This window comes from Ochotona princeps, chromosome 9 (genome assembly GCF_030435755.1).
Source record: "Ochotona princeps isolate mOchPri1 chromosome 9, mOchPri1.hap1, whole genome shotgun sequence".
NCBI classification, from domain to species: domain Eukaryota; kingdom Metazoa; phylum Chordata; class Mammalia; order Lagomorpha; family Ochotonidae; genus Ochotona; species Ochotona princeps.
The window spans coordinates 67,659,261-67,679,101 of record NC_080840.1 but is presented as its reverse complement, the minus strand read 5'-3'; the positions used below and the strand labels follow the sequence as shown (position 1 = coordinate 67,679,101).

The 19,841-nt window shown below is 38.6% G+C and overlaps 1 protein-coding gene and 1 pseudogene across 1 annotated transcript in view; both read right to left on the bottom strand.

The window, feature by feature from the left end:
- The window catches only part of RALYL (RALY RNA binding protein like), a 360,797-nt gene that overhangs the window by 40,638 nt on the left and 300,318 nt on the right, over positions 1-19,841 (bottom strand). Inside the window, exon 7 of the mRNA XM_058668767.1 lies at positions 5,452-5,565. Coding sequence (XP_058524750.1) covers positions 5,452-5,565 — 114 coding nt within the window. The remainder of the gene's footprint in view (positions 1-5,451; positions 5,566-19,841) is intronic.
- Positions 10,848-11,840, bottom strand: LOC101525360 (poly(rC)-binding protein 2-like; annotated as a pseudogene).

Here is a 19,841-nt window from a genome sequence, read left to right as displayed (position 1 = left end):
ATATTTGTTATTGTTTGAAAAGTCAGAACCACAGAGAAAGAGAGGACGATGCAAGGACACACACTTACACACACAGAGATAGATAGATCTTCCATTTGTTGATTCACTCCTTAGTTGGCTGAAATGGCCAAGGCTGAGCCAGGATATAGTTAGGAGTTTCATCTGTATCTCCCATATTGAGACTATCCTCTTCTGCTTCTCCCAAGCCCTTAGCAGTGATCCAGATCAGAAGTGGAGCAGTTGGGACATGAGCTGGTGTTGATATGAAATGCAAGTGTCAGAGGTGGCAGATTTGTCTGATAAGCCACAGTGCTGACCTTAGATTAATTTCTAAAAGCTCTTTTGTATGTCCTAGGAACACTCAGTTTAATAGTTTTGTGCTTTCGATTCATGACTAGCACATCATCTCTTACTTGTGTGAGGTTATTAATGGGTGCTTTTCTTCCTTTTCTTTTTGAAGTTTTGTTCATCTTGTACAATTTGTGTTTCCTTTGATTTCATTTTCCTTTTATTGTTTTTGATGGCTGTTCTTAATATTAATTTTTTTTCCTGTATGGTGATTAATGGTTGCCCATATCAACAGTGAATAATAAATCATTAACTGGCAGCTTTGCAAGCATGGAAGGTGGTGACTGATCTGATTGCCCAATTCCTTGGGAATCTCAGCACTGTATCTTTCAGCCTTCCTTTTCGGGCTGCTCTTGTTCCTAAATGAAGATCTTACGCAGTCCTGCCAGTGTTGTGACATCTAAGGAGGAGAGAAACCCTACACATGTCTGTAGTGGTTGTGTAAACATTTACTTCTCTCTCTGCTTTCAGGGACTCTCCAGCCTCGAGACTCACTGTTCTAGTATTTGTAGAAAAACCTTTTTCAGCCAGAGTGTGGCAGGGGCAAGTTGTTCATGAGGAATAGGACTGTTTCCCAAGTGGACTTTGAACCATCTAAATCCTCTTTTGCAAAGGCGGTGATGCCTTCAACTCTGAACCTTTACAGTTATGTGGTTAAAACTGCACTTAGGTGGGTAGGTTGTTCTAATATGGATATGGTCTTTCACCTGCTGTCTAGCTTCTAAATTTTTCCTGTTTTCTTTCTGCCCAGAGATTTCAGTTTTTTTTTAAACTCCATCATTATTTTAAAGAAGTTTCATAAAGGAGCAGAGCTCAGTTTGTGTTCATGTCCTGTAACTAAAAGCATTGCCAATTCAGTCCAAAATCTCAGTGACTGCAGTAAAATATTTGGAACAGAAATAGTAGTCATGTGAAATGGTGTGACAGTAGGGTCATATCTGAACCAATGTTTGCATTATAGGTACCACAAACCGTAGTAAATGAACTTTAAAGACCATAGAGGAGGTGGGCTGTTCAAGATGCAAAACCAAGTCACACAAGAAGCATGTCTTGTTATTTCCCTATGGAAAAGAAGGTTCCAAAGATGCTTTAACCAAAATATGAATGCAACCAAAGTGAGCATCCATGAGCCAATTATGTCTACTTTTTGTTCAAAGGTTTTAGAATGGTGAACTATCATAGCTATCTTTAATGTTTAATGGATTTTTATATTCACAAGAGGCTTCACACCAAGCTTTATTTTAGAGGGCATAACAAGGATGAATGAACCAAGTGAATATCAAGTACATCCTGGCTCACTGTGAAGAGAACCTAAGATAGATGTGTCTCAGAGATGAGTGTGAGTAGAAATGAAGTAGATGGTGTAACTCAATTGGCTGCAAAGGATATTAACAAACTGAAAATTGTATATTATATATACAGAGAGAGAGGAGAGGAGGAAGAGTATTTAAAAATTCATTTTTTTTCACAAGAAGTCATGCATTTTGCTACTTGTCACATGAAAAGTTTTGGCTGTATAATAATTTTTAAAAGGTGATATGTTATCAAACAAGCAGCATAAATATTTTGTATAGGGTTCCAGTTTGTGATCATACTAATGCTTACCTAACATTCCAATATTATCATTGGAGACATTCAAATGAAATTGGCTGCTAATATGTCAGACATGCTATTGGATATAAAGTTGACAAAGGATATTTCCTTGTCACTTAAGAGAGTCTTTGCTTAGTGTTCACTGTTTTATACCCAGCTCTTTCTTTTGCTTCTTAATTGGTCATTGTTTTTGATAATTTAACACCATCATGGAAACCACAGTTATTGTTATCATATGTAACAAGTATATATATATATATATGTATATATATGGCTCTTTTAAAAGAATCATCTAAGAATAAGTTACACTTATAAATCAAACTGATATTAGGCATTGTTTATTGTTTTTTGTAGTCTATATTGTTACCACATCATTAATGTATTAATGGAAGTGTTTCTGGAGAAAATTATATATGCACAGTGGAGTCACACTAATGATTTTACAAGCTGTAATACACATAATTCATTCCTATAGTTAACATTTGAGGGCCTTGAAGCACAACACATAAAGAAGTTGGATGACTTGCTGGGCATGCCCTGTATATAGCAAGTGGTGTTGGATAGAGTTGGGAAAGAGATGCTGTGACCTTGTTTTTAGGAAGTTTACAGCTTTAAATGATGAGAGGACACCAATACAGACATGTACTAGAAGCAAATTCACTTTAAAGACTAGAGAAAGCAAAACAAAACAAAATTTTGAGTCTTTACACCAGAACATGCTCTGTGTTGAGTGATATTCCCCGTGCTTTGTTCCTTCTCCTTCTTGCCCCTACTCCTATGCTAGAAACAATCAATTTAAATGAGTAATACTGAATTAGGAATGCAATATGAACAAACTGGCAGTTATAAGAGTAAATGCTAGTGACCAAATAATTAGCTTACAACCAATTAGGCATTAAAATGGGAACATTCTTAAGTTTTATAAGGAGGCATCAATATTTTTAATGAACGTTAATGCATTTAACATTTTTTCCATAATATATTAATCCATTTCACAGAACTGACTCCTTCTCCTAAAGAAAATATTAGAAAACAATCATCTTTAAACATATGGATACTATTGAGGAGATAATTAGTGAGAATGAAGTCACAAATTAGTTCAATTTCTTCATGACATGTTAAAGAAAGAAAGAAAAAGTATAAAAGGACTAAACTTGTCATTTAAAAAATAACTATCTCATCTTTGGAAAAGTTTAAGCTTGTTGAAAAATAAGGTTGACAGTCACTCATGAAAAGAAAATGTAAGCTTTGAATTTTAGTGTTATGTTTATGGATGATTTTCTAAGAAGATATGTGGAAGCTATTATTCACTGCTGGAAACTGGAAGGTATAATGTGATGGAATAAAGATCACATTTTTCTCTTTGAGGTGATTTATATTTAAATGAGTTCTCTATAATCCTTTAAACTGAAGTGCAAATTGGTTACCAAAGTCCTTTGCTGTAAGGGTTGTTTTACATAATAATGAATTTCACAGAAGTTCCTCAAAGGGAAATATTGATTTAGGCAACATCGCAGGATATTTTGGTTACAGCAATACTTCAGATTAGTGCCTTAGACAGCACATAAAAACTTTCTGAAGTTTAAATTTCTTTATTAAGAAGTATAGTGTTACTCTTTTTAGTAGAAAATGCATTCATGATCAAACTTTTAGTAAAAAGAATTCTCCCTTATCACTTCTCATCCACACTAACTTAGCAATGTTCGGGAGAATTGACTGTGCAATAGACACGTGGCTTTTGTTTCCAAAAACGGAGGCTAATAAAGGTAGTGTGTTCGTGTATATTGTCATTAATATATGATAGCTTCAGTTATTAAGAGCATAACTTTGTGATAGTTACTGTAATTTGTCTGTGACTTCTTGTGATGTGAGAATGCCACCACTAGTTCTTATGTGATAGTGAGATATGGAGGGTACAAGGTGTGTGAGGTTAGACCACAGTGTGTTCCTCTGATCCAGCTTGCTATGCCAGCACCTCCCACCGGGCTTCTTTTTGTTCTAGAGCTCTATGTGGATCATCACCAGAGTGGGACTTGCAGTTCTAACTGCATAGCTGAAGGTCAACACACAGGCCCCTGCCTGTGGTAGCACAGAGTCCTAGAGCCTAGCTGTGTCTCATCTGTGAGGAGTTTAGCTGGGTTGCCTCATTCCAGTGAAAGCCTGGGACCAGACCCTTGGGAAAACTTAAGATTGAGGCTATAAGCTGGAAAGGACACTGAATTCAGTCACAAGACAAGGTCTGTCACTAACCACTTGTGTGGATTCAGAAAAAAAAAAACAAAAAACAGTTTTCCTCCTTGGGCCTCTTAGTATTTCCATCTGCAAAATGAGGTTCAATTTACTGGTGGATTTCAAAAATATGTTATACATTTCTAGTAAGTTAAGTCTTACATTGAATCCCAGTACTTATAACAGATATAGATGGAGCTATGCTGGTTGGGACAAGGGCTGGGTTTGTAGGAAACTTGAGTTTATTATTTACCTGCTGTATCTCCTCCTAATATCAACTCATTTCCATGAAGGCCTCTGGGACATCTAACACCTTCAGAACAAAATTTCCAAGCTGTGGACTGGTTCTGAATTCATCTCATGTCTTACCTTATATGATTTAAAAAATTACCTACAGTCACATGATAAAGGGCATTAAAATCATATTGAAATGGTGAGAAGTCATTATATTCTAAAAGATATAATTAAAACAACTTGGTCCATGGGTGGCCCCAGAAGCATGCTGTTAGTGTTAAGATCCTGAAATTGAGTACTAAAGTTTCAGTAAAGGCTGAACTTGGGCACTGTAGTAATGATTTTTGAAGCTTCTAAAATTATGCTAACATTAATGTAGCAAATATGAATATCACTTTAGCTTTTGGTTAACCTTTTATTTATTAATTTTATTTTCCTTTTCTAAATTTATTATATTTCAAGTCAGAGTTACAGAAAGAGGGAGAAGCAGAGGGGTATTCCATCTACTGTTTCACTCCAGGGATGGCCCCATTAACTAGGAATGGGCCAGGTTCATACCAGGAGCCAGGAGCTTCCTCTGGGTCTCCAACATGGGTAACAGGGGCCTGAGTACTTGCACCATGTTCTGCTACTTTTCTCAGACCATTAGCAGGAAGGTGTATAGGCAATGGAGCAGCTGGGACTTGAACCAGGAACCATATGGGATGTTGGCACTGCTGGCAGATGCTTTACCTGCTACAACACAAATCCAGCCCCTGGTTTTACTTGATATTCAGATATAAACTTCCAAATGTGATTCAACTATTTCAGGTGACGTTGCCAAAGTACATTTTTTTAATATGAATTAACATTCATAACAATTAGTTGCTATTCTCTAAAGGTGACCATATTTCATCACTGCAATCTCTTGGTCTAAGGAGTCTGTCTTCACATCTGTATTCCACTCCAGTAAAGAGTCTGCTAGGGTCTTCCCAGCCCTGCATGATGCTGATGGTGGTACACTGGTTTAACCGCAGCCTGTCTCTGGCACAGATTCTTTTCACTTACCTGCCTCTGCCTTCTGCTGCTTTTCAATCTTCTCCAGGCGCCCTAGCAACGAGTCAATTTTAGTTTTGATCTGGGTTAGTTCCTTCTTGATTGTCTGTAACTCATCCGATTTCACTGGAAGGAAGGACGTGGAAAGAAAACAACAGAATATCCAATGCATCATGACTTGCTTATTACACAACCCACAGAGACCCCATACCACCTTAAGACTGTCAAATTACTCAGAAGACTGTTCAGTTTTAGCAGCTTCTTATTACTTTTAGTGATCCTGGAATATTGGGTCACTCACTTTGCCCATTTATGTAAGTGGGTCTCACTTATATGAAAGTTGATACTACATCTTCTTTTAAAAATATTTCTGTATTTGAAAGACAAAGTGACTGAGACAGAGGCAGAGGGGAAAAAGGGAGAGAAAAAGGCATCTTCCAGTTTCTGGCTAATCCCCCAGTGCTAGCAGCAGCCAAGACTGGGCCATACTGACACCAGGAGCCTGAAACACCACTGGGTCTCCCACATGGGTGGCAGGGAGCCAGGTAACTGGGTCATAATCAGCTGCCTTCTCTGGGCATTAGCAGGAAGGTGGGTTAACAAGCAACATTTGAATGGGCACACAAACGTGAAATGGCGGTGCCACTCCATGCAATAGCTCACTGCACTGTGATACAGCATTGGTCCTGATAACACTTTTTTTTTTTCCGTACTGCAGGAATGTGAAATATTTTAATTCATAATGTAAGCAAATGTTTATGAAAAGTAGAATGAAGGCACCTTGCGGTTAAAAACCCATTGCATATTCATTATTTTGTATAACAAATGGACATGTTTCAATGGAACTGTGGTCTTTATACCTGTTGAATATCGTGGTCTATGGTGATTTATGCCTTTGATTACAAAGTGGACTAAAATTAAGTTTTTGCAAAATTTAGAAAGAAGAAAAGAGAAGGAGGGAGACTGAGGAAGAGGGGAAGGGCAGATTATCTCTGAGAACTGCCCTTATGAAATACATAAAATCTGTTCTCCTAATATTAATAAAGATTTTAAAATTAGCTCTTGGTTATTTTATGTCTATCTCTCTATCTACCTATCCTCCATATCCCTGCATCTCTGATGCTTTGCCTCTTGTGTAAATAAAATAAACAGACCTATTCTTAAATAAGCTTAAGAAAAAAAATAGAAACATATATAAAATATATTTCTTCAAATGAAATAGGCTTATATTTATCAAAATTTCACTGTCCTTATTTTACTTTTCTTAGAACTATTTTCTTGAATCTACAATCCCCAGAGATTGAAACTCTCTCTCAAACAGACCAGCAACACCTGTTTCTGAAGTTTTGTAAAGTAGCTTTTTAGACTTCCATGTTTTCTTTCAGGCTTCCATGAAGCCATGCCTCAAATCTGGGACACATACAAGACTCTTTTAAAAATTTCATGAAAAATTAGAATGCTTTAGTGCAGCACTGTTTCAGATCCCTGAGTAGCCTTTCATAGCATGTGTTTCACATGAACTTTAAAAATTTTATTTCATTTTATTTTGTTTAATTTTTATTTTGAATTTTTGAATTTTGAGGTACAATTTTGTACAGACTGGGATTCCACCCCCCAAAGACTTCTCTCCTAGGCCTAAGTTTAAATTTTTGTACCCAAATAAACATTCTTTCATTTCATTGTTTTCATGAAGTTTTAAAATAAATCTGTATCTCCACCCTGTTTCTTTTCCCTGTTGTTATTCCTTGAAGTTTGTGATGATTGAATATTATATACTTTCCAGAAATATCCAAAGAAATTAACATTCAGGTTAATTCCTTAAGTCTTTCGGATTTTTGAAAAATAAGAGAAAAATGAAATTTGTTTGCTTGAAAGGGAGATACTTGTCAACTAAGAAATGTTTATGACGAATTATCATCCTGCATATTAGCTTTCAAAGTAAGAACAAAACTTTTCTCATTATTAAATAAGAAAATGGAGACTGATGCAATAGCTCAAGTGGCTTATCAACACTGGATCCAATATGGGTGTCAGCTGATGTCCCAATTAATCCTCTTCCCATCCAACTCCCTGATAGTGGCTTGGGAAAGTACTGGATGATGTCCCAAAACCTTGGGACTCCGCACACAGGTGGGAGACACTGAAGAGGTTCCTGGTTCCTAGCTTCAGATTAACTCAGCTCCAGCCATTGAGGCCATTTGGTCAGTGGGCCAGCAGATGGAAGATCTTTGTCTCTGCTCCTCTCTGTAAATCTGCCTTTCCATTAAAAATAAATTTTAAAATCTCTTAAAAAATAAGAAAGTGCTATCCACAGTAAAATCAGAGTTTTTTCTATATATTATTTTTTATGAGGGAGGCAATATTGTTTGGGAAACAATAAGTTCAGGAGCAAGGGCCCTCTGAGGAATTAAACTGAGAGTAGAATACAGTATAAAACAGAAAATTACTCTTATGGCAATGCTTCTCAAAGACATCAAAGAATCATTGTTGAGTTGCAGCTAAATTTGAAAAACATCATTTGTCATAGCTGCAAATTGATTTTGCTTTGAAGAATGACAGCCATTCCTTTTGATAGAAGCATATTATGTAGATTTAGTTAAACCTATCAAATTTAATGGGAAATTGCTTATTTTACAATCTTAGATTGCAATGAAGGAGAGAAAGAGAAGTATGGCTGGAAACTGAAGAAAATTAGTGAGCGGAAACCCTCTTTTGTCTAGGACTGCAGGTAACTACCAATACTTTATTTATTGCTTTAAAAAGTAAATCTATAAGCCATCAAAATTTATCAAATATTAAAAATTACATCAGGAAAAAGCTAGAATTCTGGACTCAGACTTACAAGCGTCTAAGAAGTCAGTTTCTGTTTTGTCTGGTCTCATGTCCAGCATAGCAGACATGAACTTTAACAAGCACAAGTATATTGAAATATGTTATACTTGGTTAATGCTAATCTATATCAGATACAATAAAATGTTAAGAACTTCTTTTTTTTATGGCCCTAACTAAAAATGTTATAATGAGTGTGGAGACTTGTGCAGGTGGGTGCAGCTTTGTTGTCTGGCCTGAGGAGCAGCGAATCCTCTCCATCTTCTGGAAAGCAGTCCTTAAAACAATGCTGGTTGGTAGGCATTCCCACAGTACTTTAGTAGTTTCATGCCATCCTCAGGAGCAGGCCTGCCCCTTGAAAGGTTTAGTTGACCAGAATCGTCTTTCTAGTTTTCTTCTGTCCATCTGAGATTCTATCTATTACTGCAGATGGAGTCCTATCTTGTACTGTTACATGTTGTTCCTTGGTTGGATTCTTAAAGCTATAGGTGTTTACACTTAACATTTAAAAAAAAACTATTAACATCTTAAACTTGTGCAAGTTCGATTTCTAATATTTTATCAAAGAAGTAGAATTCTGCAATAAGGAGACTCTATTGGGATTGTTGACTGCCTTCGTGTTCCTACACCGCCCATCTGGGACCTGCTGCTCTGTCTTTGCTCCTAGTCAAATGAAACAGACCAGCAGGATTGGCAGTTCTTTGTCTGGGTTCACCTCCCAAGCTCCCAGTAAATGTCCCTTCCCATCTTGTTGCTGGTGGATTTCTGGCTGCTGGTGGAGTTTAGATCGCTGTTTGCTGAATGCCGCTGGGGTACCAGTCACTGTAACCCCACACTGTTGTGTCCACTGCTTTCCTGTGGCTGTCAGTCTCCAGGTATCCCTCTGCTGTTGATCTGTCCTCTTATATTTCCTGGAATGTGTCCTCTCTGCTTCACACTGTCTAATATTTCTCCATCTGTTTAAACGTCTCCTAATCCTATTCTGCCATCTCGATTAATCAACAAATATCTTTATACTTAGAGTTCTTTTAGATGATACAGTTAGTTAAATTTCCAGAAATGTCTCCCTATTAGATTATGAATTACTTTTGCCCATTTTACCTCAAGTATCTAACATGTATGCCAAGTTCCCTTCCAGGAACTGATGATATACTGAACAAGACAGACACAATTTCCTGTATTTACGTCACTGTCATCCAGAGATAAAAGAACAGTATAACCAAATATCTATGCTGTATTTAAAAAAGATGTAAACACTCAGTTGGAAAAGGCCTGGCTTGGGAGAAAAACAGTTTTCTATGAGGTGCCAAGGAACCCTAGGAGTAATGAATACAGAACAAATGCTCAACAAGAAGAGGAAGAAAGCTGTAAGGGATATTTGGGAGGTATGGAATGGGAGAGTATATGAAACCAAGCAACAGTATACACAAAGGCCTGAAATGGGACCATGTTAGGGTGTTTCAGGGGCAAGAAAGAAGACATTGTGGCAGGGGTGGGATGAGTAATTATGAAAGCCAAGTAAGGTGGTCAAATCTTTGTTGGCCAAAGTAAATACTGTAATATTTGAAAAGCATTATTTTGACTTTGTGTTGTGAACGGATATGGGAAGGATACACACAGAAGAAGCCATGGAAACAACATAAGGGAGAGATGAGGGTAGACAGGATTGCATTAGCAGTTGGAGTCCAGGGTAGTACATAAATCCAGTGTCTAATTTAAAAATTGAAGGTGCAAAATTTATGGTACTGTTGAGATAGACTGTAGGTGAAGGACAGCATTCAAAGTGAATGCTAAGGTGTTTGGTCTGAGTATCTGGAAGGATGAAATTATCATTTTTTTTTTAACATGAGGGAGAATACCAGAGACTCAAAATTGTTAGGGGACGATTTAAAGTTTTGTTAATTTTAGAGAGAATATGTGTATTCCAATGTGTAAGTAAAAAGAAGCAATCCCATATGAGTATGAAGTATATGGGAAAGGAAAGAGGCAGCAACACAGATTTGGGAGTTGTCAGCCAGAGGTGGCATTATAAACTAATACGTGGGATACATCTGTCTTAGTAATTTAGTGTACATGCATTCTTTAAGGTATTATAGAAGGCAAAGCACTACAATCTTAAAATAACTGTATCTTTTATACCTTTTTTTTTGTAATCTATTTTATTGTGTTGTTGACAATCTTTACATAGTTAATTACAGTTAAAGAAAGAAAAAGAAAAAAAAAGGTTCAGGGGGATAGGGAAGCTCCAGTCCATCTTTTAACTTTTTTGAAAAATTCCTGACCTTACAGAACTGAACTGAAACGTTTTAATATTCCCCTCTTACGTTTCCATGACAAACAGAAAAATTCATGAACTCCCCCCAAATGGGGAGCTTATAAAACTAAATATGGATCTCAGCATTAACAGCTGAACAGAGAATTAAAATGCTTCAATTTAGAAAATCACGAGTAAAGTGTGTAGAAACTGAAAATTTACAAATTATTTAAAACCTGGAATCACTGACTGTACAGAAACTACACAGCTGGATCATGAGTGGTAGTAAATAGCAGAAAGGGATTATGGATGAATCCGCATTGTTCTAGCTGCTATCCATGCCACCCATCTCTGAGGAAAGCCTGATATTGATTAGATACTGAGCCAGGCTAATGCTGGCAGCAGATCTGGTGATGGTAACCTGCCTTCTACTGGATTCACAATTTTGATCTGTGCTCCAGACATCTTACTGGTCTCATTGATTTTGGTGCTATGATGCCCAATTATGCTGCCAATCAAATCATTTGGAATGGTGAGTTCATGAGAAGTAGTCTGAGCAGACGCATGGAGAGCTGCCCAATAACCTTTCACCTCTGGAGAGCTGGATTCCACGCACTGAATCTGGTGCTGCCATGCGTAATGGGAAGATGGGACTGTTGCCTTGCCAACTGGCACAGCTTGGTCAAATCTGGCTGTGGAATGGCATACTGTCCTTGAATGGCATAAGCCTGACCACATGCAAAATGACCGGAGAACTGGACAGCTTGGGTTGGTACAGGAGAGTAACGCCCTTCGGGAGACTCTCTGGGAGAGTCTCCAACATGACCACGCAGATCTGTTTAACACACTCAATGATTGACTGAGGAATGCCAGCAATAGTGATGGCGCGCTCAGTTGAGTTGGGGAGCATGTCCCCTGCCACTTGCACCTGAGCCCCTGTACTCTCTCGTATTTCCTGGATCTTGCAACCATGCTTTCCAATGAGAGAGCCACACTGACTCGCTGGAACCACGAGCCTCAGGGTAACCAGAGGTCGGCTGGCAGCTGTGCTGTTGGTCATGGAGCTGCTGATGTCCTCTTCCAATTTGTCAATGATCGTAGCAAAGGCTTTGAAGATGGCTTTAGTGGGTCCAACTAAAGCAAAAATTCTCTCAGGACAATTCCCCTCTGAGCTGTTGAGCCGTGCATCGCTCTCCTCGTGCATCTTCTTAACAGATTCTCCTTTCTCTCCGATGATACTGCCAACTTGCTTGCCATAAATCAGTAGCTGAATAGTGAGAGTGACATTTAAACCACCTTCAGTCACGCCGGTGTCCATGTCGAACAGTGTTCTTGGGAGTTGGGCATCGAGTGGTCAAGTGTTTGGTCACCGGTGGGGGTGAAGGCCAAACTAACTGCAGGCACGAGGCGGGACTGAGGGGAGACAAACAGGGAAGTGGGCAGGAGGCAGGGCTGGGGGAAGGTGGAACATAGGGGCAGGCCGGAAGGCCAGCGGGGGCCAGCGGGGGGCCAGCGGGGGCCCTAAGGCGGGCTGGTAGAGGAGGCAGGATGGAGGAGGAGGAGGAGGAAGGGGGACGGGTGAGGGCGGCGGAAGGCAGCTGCCTCTGCTGGGCTGGGATCTTTTATACTTTTTTCTGTAGATAAATTCTACAACAAGCAACTTTGCTAAAAATATAGAAGAAGCAAGATATGATAGAAGTCATTAGTTATTGTGTTGAAGATTGCTTAGTTTTCTGTGAATGTTTATGGTGCTTCAATATAGAATTATTAAGTAAGATCAATATCATAAATTCTAAAAACACAGGATGTCTAGGATAAATTAGCTTGTTTTTGGACCAGAACAAAGCTAGAGAAATTGGGAGCCAGGTTGCATCATATGGATAATATCAAACTTTTTTTTTCTGAACCATCGTTGTAAGGTTTTTGTATGAAAAGTTATATTAAATCAGTTCAAACCTGCTCACTCTCAGGAGTGCATTGATTTGGTGATAAATATTATTACATTTTGATAGAGCCAACAAAATGGTAGGACCTTTATCTGACACACGAGACACAATCCAAAAAGGAAATTAAACACATGGATAATACCATCTACTGATATTAAAAATGTAGGCTTTTTTGATTTATGTTGCAAAACATATTTCAATTTATTTTTATCACCTCTAGGTCAAGTCTATTCAGGGACAAATATAGAATATTCAATTAACTGTCTAGATCAATGGTTCCTGACAAATAGTGATTATGCTCTGTGGGGGGGTCATTGTACAATATTTTGAAATTGTTTGTTTGCTATATCATGGAGAGGGTTGCTGCTACTGGCATTTGGTGGGCATTTGTTCTACTGAACAATTTATAATGCACTGGATAGAACTCAACACCAAACAATACCATGAAGCCATTGAAACGCTGGACTAGATGTTGAGATACCTTCTCTCACTAATACTGTTTCTTACCAATTATTTAAAAATCATAAAAATATTTGAAAATGTGGAATTCAATAATAGTTCACATTAATTTGTTACTTTTCTTATTCTTTATATAATATTTAAATAATCAAAACTAAAAATAACTCACATAGAGCTTAGAGCTTAATTTACTTATTTATTTTTAAAGGGTTTTTTAAAAAAATTTTTGTTGCAAAGTCAGGTGTACAGAGAGGAGGAGAGACAGAGAGGAAGATCTTCCGTCCGATGATTCACTCCCCAAGTGAGCACAATGGCTGGTGCTGTGCCAATCTGAAGCCAGGTGTCAGGAACTTTATACAGGTCTTCCACATGGGAGCAGAAACCCAAGTCTTTGGGCCATCCTCAATTGCTTTCCCAGACCACAAGCAGAGAGCTGGATGGGAAGTGGGGTTGCCGGGATTAGAACCGGCGCCCATATGGGATTCTGGCGCGTTCAAGGTGAGGACTTTAGCTGCTAGGCCACCACACGACTAGAGCTTAATTTATCAACAAGATTTACACACATTATTGTTCAGTAAGGATTAGGAGAATGTGATGAGCTGCATGACTTTCCTAAAATCACATAATCTGTATACGTCGAATTCAGGTTCACATCTAGGTCTACTGCCTATATGTCCTTTATTGTACCATGCTGAAAGGACAATGTGATTGCCAGTGATAGGTTTTTTTTTTAATACAAATTAAGGAATTAGAGTATCTATTTTAGTCATATCCAGAAAAATACGAGGACTACTATTTCTGTAATGTGAATTTCTAAAAATTGTCATTATGCTTCAATTAATCAGTTTCTGCTTCTTTTTCCTGTTATTCATCTATTTTAAGCTAACAATAAGTATAACCTAACTTAATAGCTTAGAATGTGATTCTCAAAAGCTAGACCTTTTGGATGTTTGTGAAAACATAGGAGCAACTGACTGTACCAACTTCCTCATGGATAGAATTTTGTAGAAAAAGGACTTACATTTATATGTGTGTGCATTCATAATACCCATGCCTACATAATATCCATGCTTATGTGTACCGTGTCCACTCTATATGAAATACAGAATGAAATGAGGAAAGAATGTACATTGTTCATAATTGTTCATTACTTTCTTACTACATGCATCCAATTACGTAACATCTCACTAGGAGTTGCACATGCACCATGCTATCCAATCCTTATTATAAGGACATAAAGCATGCACAATTAAATCTTTTAAGGATTAGGATAATGAATATTGCAGAAATTTTATAATATGTTCAACACTGCTTATCAAAGAGGCATATGAAGTTTAAGATAGGCAGATAGTAGAGAGAGATTTCCCATTTGCTGGCTTACCCCTGCAAAACCAGGGTTAGGGCAGGCTGAAACCAGGAACCTGGAACCCAACCCAGACTTTCCTTGTGGATGGCAGCAAGCAAAGAACTTGAGCCATCACCTACTGCCTTCTGGAGTGTGCATTAGCAGGAAGCTGGAATCAGATTTGAAGTCAGGACTCACCCCAGGTCTACAAGTAAGGGCGTCCCAAGTGGCATCTTCTGCTGTAACAAGTTTCTGGTGAAGGAGTTTCTTAACTGGTGTTTATAGCACTCAATATTTGCTTCAGAGAATAGTGATTATGATACTGGGATGACTTGCATAATTTTAAGGACTTTCATAATACTAAACACTGACTCAGAGCCTTATCTGTGTTAACTTATTTAATCTTCATAATCATTCTAAGGGGAAGATAGTAAAGATGATCATTCACACTTTGTAGATGAGAATATTAAGTTAGGGAGAGCAATAAAACTTGCTCTAAACAAACAGCTAATATATTGACACTGTTTGATGTCAGGGAGAGAAATCTCACATTCCATGTTCTTAACTGCTATGTGATACTGTGATGAAGTAATTTCATTCTGGTAGCTACACATTATTGTATTTCCATTTTCCAGATAGAAAATTGAAGCCTACAGCTGTTAAAAGGGTTTCTTTTTAAAATTTTTTCAATTTTTTATTATATATTTGACAGTCTTTACATAGTTAATTAGGGTAAAGAGGTTCAAGGACTATAGGAAAGTGGGTAAGACTATTATTTCCATATTGTTTCCTTCATAATCTCAGGTAAAGGGGGATATTGAGGGAGAATCCCCACCCAGTTTCCCACCCACCCCAGGTCCCGAATGTGGGGCATGCTCTGAGATACTTGCTCAAGTGATTTTGATAGTTCACCAGTTATGAATTGCTGCCAATCTCGCCACTCCAAGCACGATGAGGTCGTCGAAGACACAGTCCATCATAAAGTCTCCATTTGCCCAGTATTTCACTGCCAACATATGGCTGAGGTGGTTGATTGACTTGTTCTGTCTTCTGTCTTTTCTTGGTTAGGGTTCTGAGCCGGCAGTTCGATTGGGGAGATCCCCAAAGAAACTTTGCCTCAGGTGTTCCCAGACTAGATTCTTGTATGTACTAGCAAGTACAGGGCCAGACACAGTCCATCGCCCCTATCCACGGAACCAATGGGTGTTGCAGTCCAGCCTGGTTTTGCCCAGCACATACTCGGCCCTCACATAAACCAGTGGGAGCTGCAGCCCAGTCAGAACGACCCACAATAACTCCCACCTGGCCCGCCCCTCACCCTGGTTTGCTAGTCTGTGTAGTAGACTAGTCCAGTCTGTCCCACATCCCATTTGGCTCTCGTACATGTCGATGGGTATTGAGGCTTAGTTCCATCTAACCAGCTCAACTATCCAGCTCTCATGGATGTTGAATGCCTCTCTGTCTAACCAGCCCCTGTCTTAATTTTCATGTCCTCCTGTGGGGAGGTGGTAACCCAAGAGGGAAGAGTCCACTATTTCCCTCCCAGGCCACTCCCACTCCTGGATTATGCACTCTCCAGGTGGTTCTGTAGTTTGGCCTGACAGAATTAGCCCTCAGTGCCAGCTTCTGCCAGCTGATGCTGTGGCTAAGCCCAAACAACCCTCCCCCACTCTAATTTTGTTTGCACCAGTAGGAATAATCCGCCCAGCCTGGCTTTTGCCTGATCTAGTCCACATGAGGCGCACAAGTGTTGTAGCCTTGCTTAGTCTTGTATGCTCCCATCCCAGCGCACGCTCTCCAGTGGGAGTAGCTGTCCAGCAAGGGATCCCCTTCCCCTTACTTCCCCTGCTGGCTCTGCCCCCTTCATTCCTGGTTCTTACGCGTGCTGGATGGGCGCTGCGGTCACATCCAGTACAGGCAACCTCACCTTGGCATTCCGTATTTTGGACTGGTTTTGTCGTGACTGAACCTGGCCTGGCCCACACTCTGTTCTGGTGTTCGGATTTGCCAGTGGATGACGTGAACTGATTCAGCCTGGTCTGCCCCCGACCCATGCCAAATGTATGCCAGTGGGTAACTTTCCATGGCCCATTCTGGGCTGTTTCCTTCCATGCTTTTTGCACTTACCTGCAGGGTCTGTGTCCTGCCAGAGGAGTTGCCCAGGTTGCTCCATCTGAACCTCTCCCAATGCCAGATTTAGTGCATACCAGGGGGTCCATGAGCCAGCCCTACTCAGTTCACCTCCTGTCCTAGCAGGAACAGTGGCTTTTCCTAACTGGCCTTCAACCCAAGCTGGTTCTTGCTGTTGGATGTTTCAGCTCAGCCACGGCTTGTCCATGCCCACATACAGCTCACACATGGTTCAGCAGGGGTTGAGACCTAGCCTAGTCCGTCCCACATCTACCCTGGTCCTCCAGGACACCAGGCTGTGTTGGGGTCTGGCCCAGCTTGGTGCGTCCAGACCCAGTCCACACTTGTGCCAAGGGAGACTACAACCATTTCCTGATCTGAATGCAGTCCCCATTCCAGCCCACGCGCCTCTTGGTGGGAACTTCAACCCAGTTAGGGTGTCCCCTTTAAGACTCCAGTGGTATATGGCTATATTTTATATAACATGCCAGGCAACCTAACAGCAAAGTATTGTATCCCTGAAAATAAGGTTCTTTTTGATTTCAAATCTATCTACTCCTTGACGCTCAATTCAAAATCTCCTATGAAGCATTCTGTAATTCCTCTGGCCAACAGCATTTCCACTCCTTAAGATGTCAAGAACAGTATACATATATGCTCTGCCTAGGATCATGAGTTGATGGGAATGTTACATGATATTTTGACAGATAGTAGTATTTGTTTCTTGTTGATACTCTGTCTCCCTATCTCAATCAAATGCTATCAGTGATGGAAAGAACCCAACACAACAACACATAATATTGAGGATGAGTTCGCAATAGCTATTTTTAAAATCTAACTGAACATTTTAATTTCCTGTCAGATGCTTTACTGATTTCTTATCAGTCATCATCTACTTTATCATTGAAATTGCATTGACAGGTTCTCAAGCAAACATACTAGATCACTACTGCTAGTAATTAGATTTCAAATGAATTCTCTAAGGAAATTTATTTTTAAGATAGTTTTTTTAGAGAGCGGCAGCCTTTGCTTTAAGAAATTGCAACTTTAGCTTACCAGTTTTCATGTTTTTTGCAGTGTTTATCTGCAAGTTTGTCTTATTTGCCTTATGATTTCATGGCACAAAAAAGACAAACTGATTATGGCTTTAATTCAAGCTGTTCTTAAAAGTATCAGAAAAGTACATAATGATGATCTAGTTTTTTCAAGATAATTCAGAATATATTTAAAAATGTCTCACATTAATATAGTTTTCTTTTTGTGGTTTTGCTATTCAGCAGAATTGAGCTGCATTAAAATCCTGAGGCAAAAAGTTACAAATTATAGACATTATAACATTAAGTTCCTTTCTGAATTTGTCAAATCATTAAAAAATAATAGGGAATGGCCTTTACTAAAAGAAAAAGATATGTGCTTGAGTAAATATCTATTCAGATTTTATCAGTATATTTTATACTTCTCTCACATTTTATACTTGTAATTTGAGTTTGGAATCTGCTATTCCCAGAAGCCTAGCTGATTTTCAATATACTGCCAAGCATGAATATTTATTATGTAAATATTTTAGATGAATAATAAAGGCTGCCAGTAGGTTTCTGGAGAGGATGTGCAGTCACAGCTTCACGTACAACCAGTGAACTATATATAAATCTTAGTTACAGTTATGTTTCATGAAATAAACTAACATGGAATTGATTTTTGGAAATTGAGCTCTAACTGTGTAGAACTACATGAAATATACTACCTAAAATAAACTTAATTAAAATGAATATTTATCTTTCTAAATACATGGTACATTTCAAATAACTATTTATTATATTAATTATCTTCATTGGAAAGGCAGATTTTTAGAGAGGAGGAGAGACAAAGAGAAAGATCTTCCATCTGCTAGCTCACTCCCAAAATGGCCACAATGGCCAGAGCTGAGCTGATCTGAATCTAGCAGCCAGGAGCCTCTTCCAGGTTTTTCACATGGGAGTAGGGTCTCCACAACTCTCCTAGGCCAGAAACAGGGAACGGATGAAGGCGGAGCAATGCCAGCTCTCAGAGGTGGAGGATTAGCTAATTAAGTTATTGCACCATGCCCTAGACTTAAGATTCTTATGTTAAAATGTAGCTCAACTTGCTTGAATTACTTCTCAAAATAGGTGACTTTGGCTGTTTGCCTTTAAAAACCTTGTATTAGTTATTCTAATGTAAGTAAAAAATCATTAAAGTTCAAAATTGGAAAAATTTTTATGTGGTGGAAAGTAAGATATTTTTCATGTTGTAGAGAAAATAAGTTACGGTTGACATGGAAACCACTGGAAAATCATTATATACACCTTTGACCTGGAGTCTTCTGCAGGAAGGTGTAGGCATGGGATTACAGTATTTATGTGAGGCACAGGAAAGAGTGTGCTATGCTTACAGGTGTTTAAAGCCAGGACTGATCCACAAGTTGCTGAAGAAAGATGAATTAAGTAATTCTTCTGGGCATAATTACACAGTGTATAGTTAGAACTTCCAATATATACTACTTGGAGCGTCTAAGGGTCTTACTGACTCCAGGTTCAGAAGGTTGACTTAATTTTGTAGGGACAGCTTTGTTTTGATTTACATCTGAAAACAAAGAAGCATTCTCACATTGCAAAGAGACATCTGAGATGACAAATTTTAAAAGAAATTCCATTGTTTTTTGGTCCCTATTACTCAGGAGGCGAAATGTGAGCAATTAACAACACAGTCTTGTTTTGCAATAGAAAGATAAAAGAAGTAAAATAAGATACAAGTAGAATAGGCAGATGCTTTGGAGGCACAACCACTGTTAGGAAAAGCCAATAAAAAGATCACAAACAAGCTGAAAGAATAAACAATGACAGGTACACCTGGAATAAAGATAGAAAAAAATATAGTTCAATACGTGGATTGATTAAGTGTTATTAAAATGGTTAAATTTCCCTAGGATCTCAAAAAGCCAAATCCAGGTATTATTTGCTATTTTCAAGAAATACAAAAAATTAGAGTTATCTGAATTGAAAAACAACCCTGTTCCACAAACATACGTTGAAATTCTAATGCCCATAACTGTAAACATGGCTATGTCTAGATGTGGATTTTAAAGTTAGAATCAAAGTGAAGTCACTAACAAAGCTTGACTAATGTTCTTATTTAAAAAAGAAGATATACAGATATGGACAACATCACGTAACCATGAAGGCAGAGACTGAAGTGATACATATGTAAGTCAGAAAATCCCAATGAGTTCCAGCTTCCAAATCATTGTTATTGCAAAGCATTCCGTTTTAATGTAGTTTGTTATGGCAGTTCCACTGAAGTGATGTATGAAGAAAGCCTGAGAACAAATGGGCGCATGAGGAAAATGCAAACCCAAAACAAAACAAAGTAACAAACAAAAATAACCAACAACATATCAGCAAAGAATCAACCAGAGACAGAG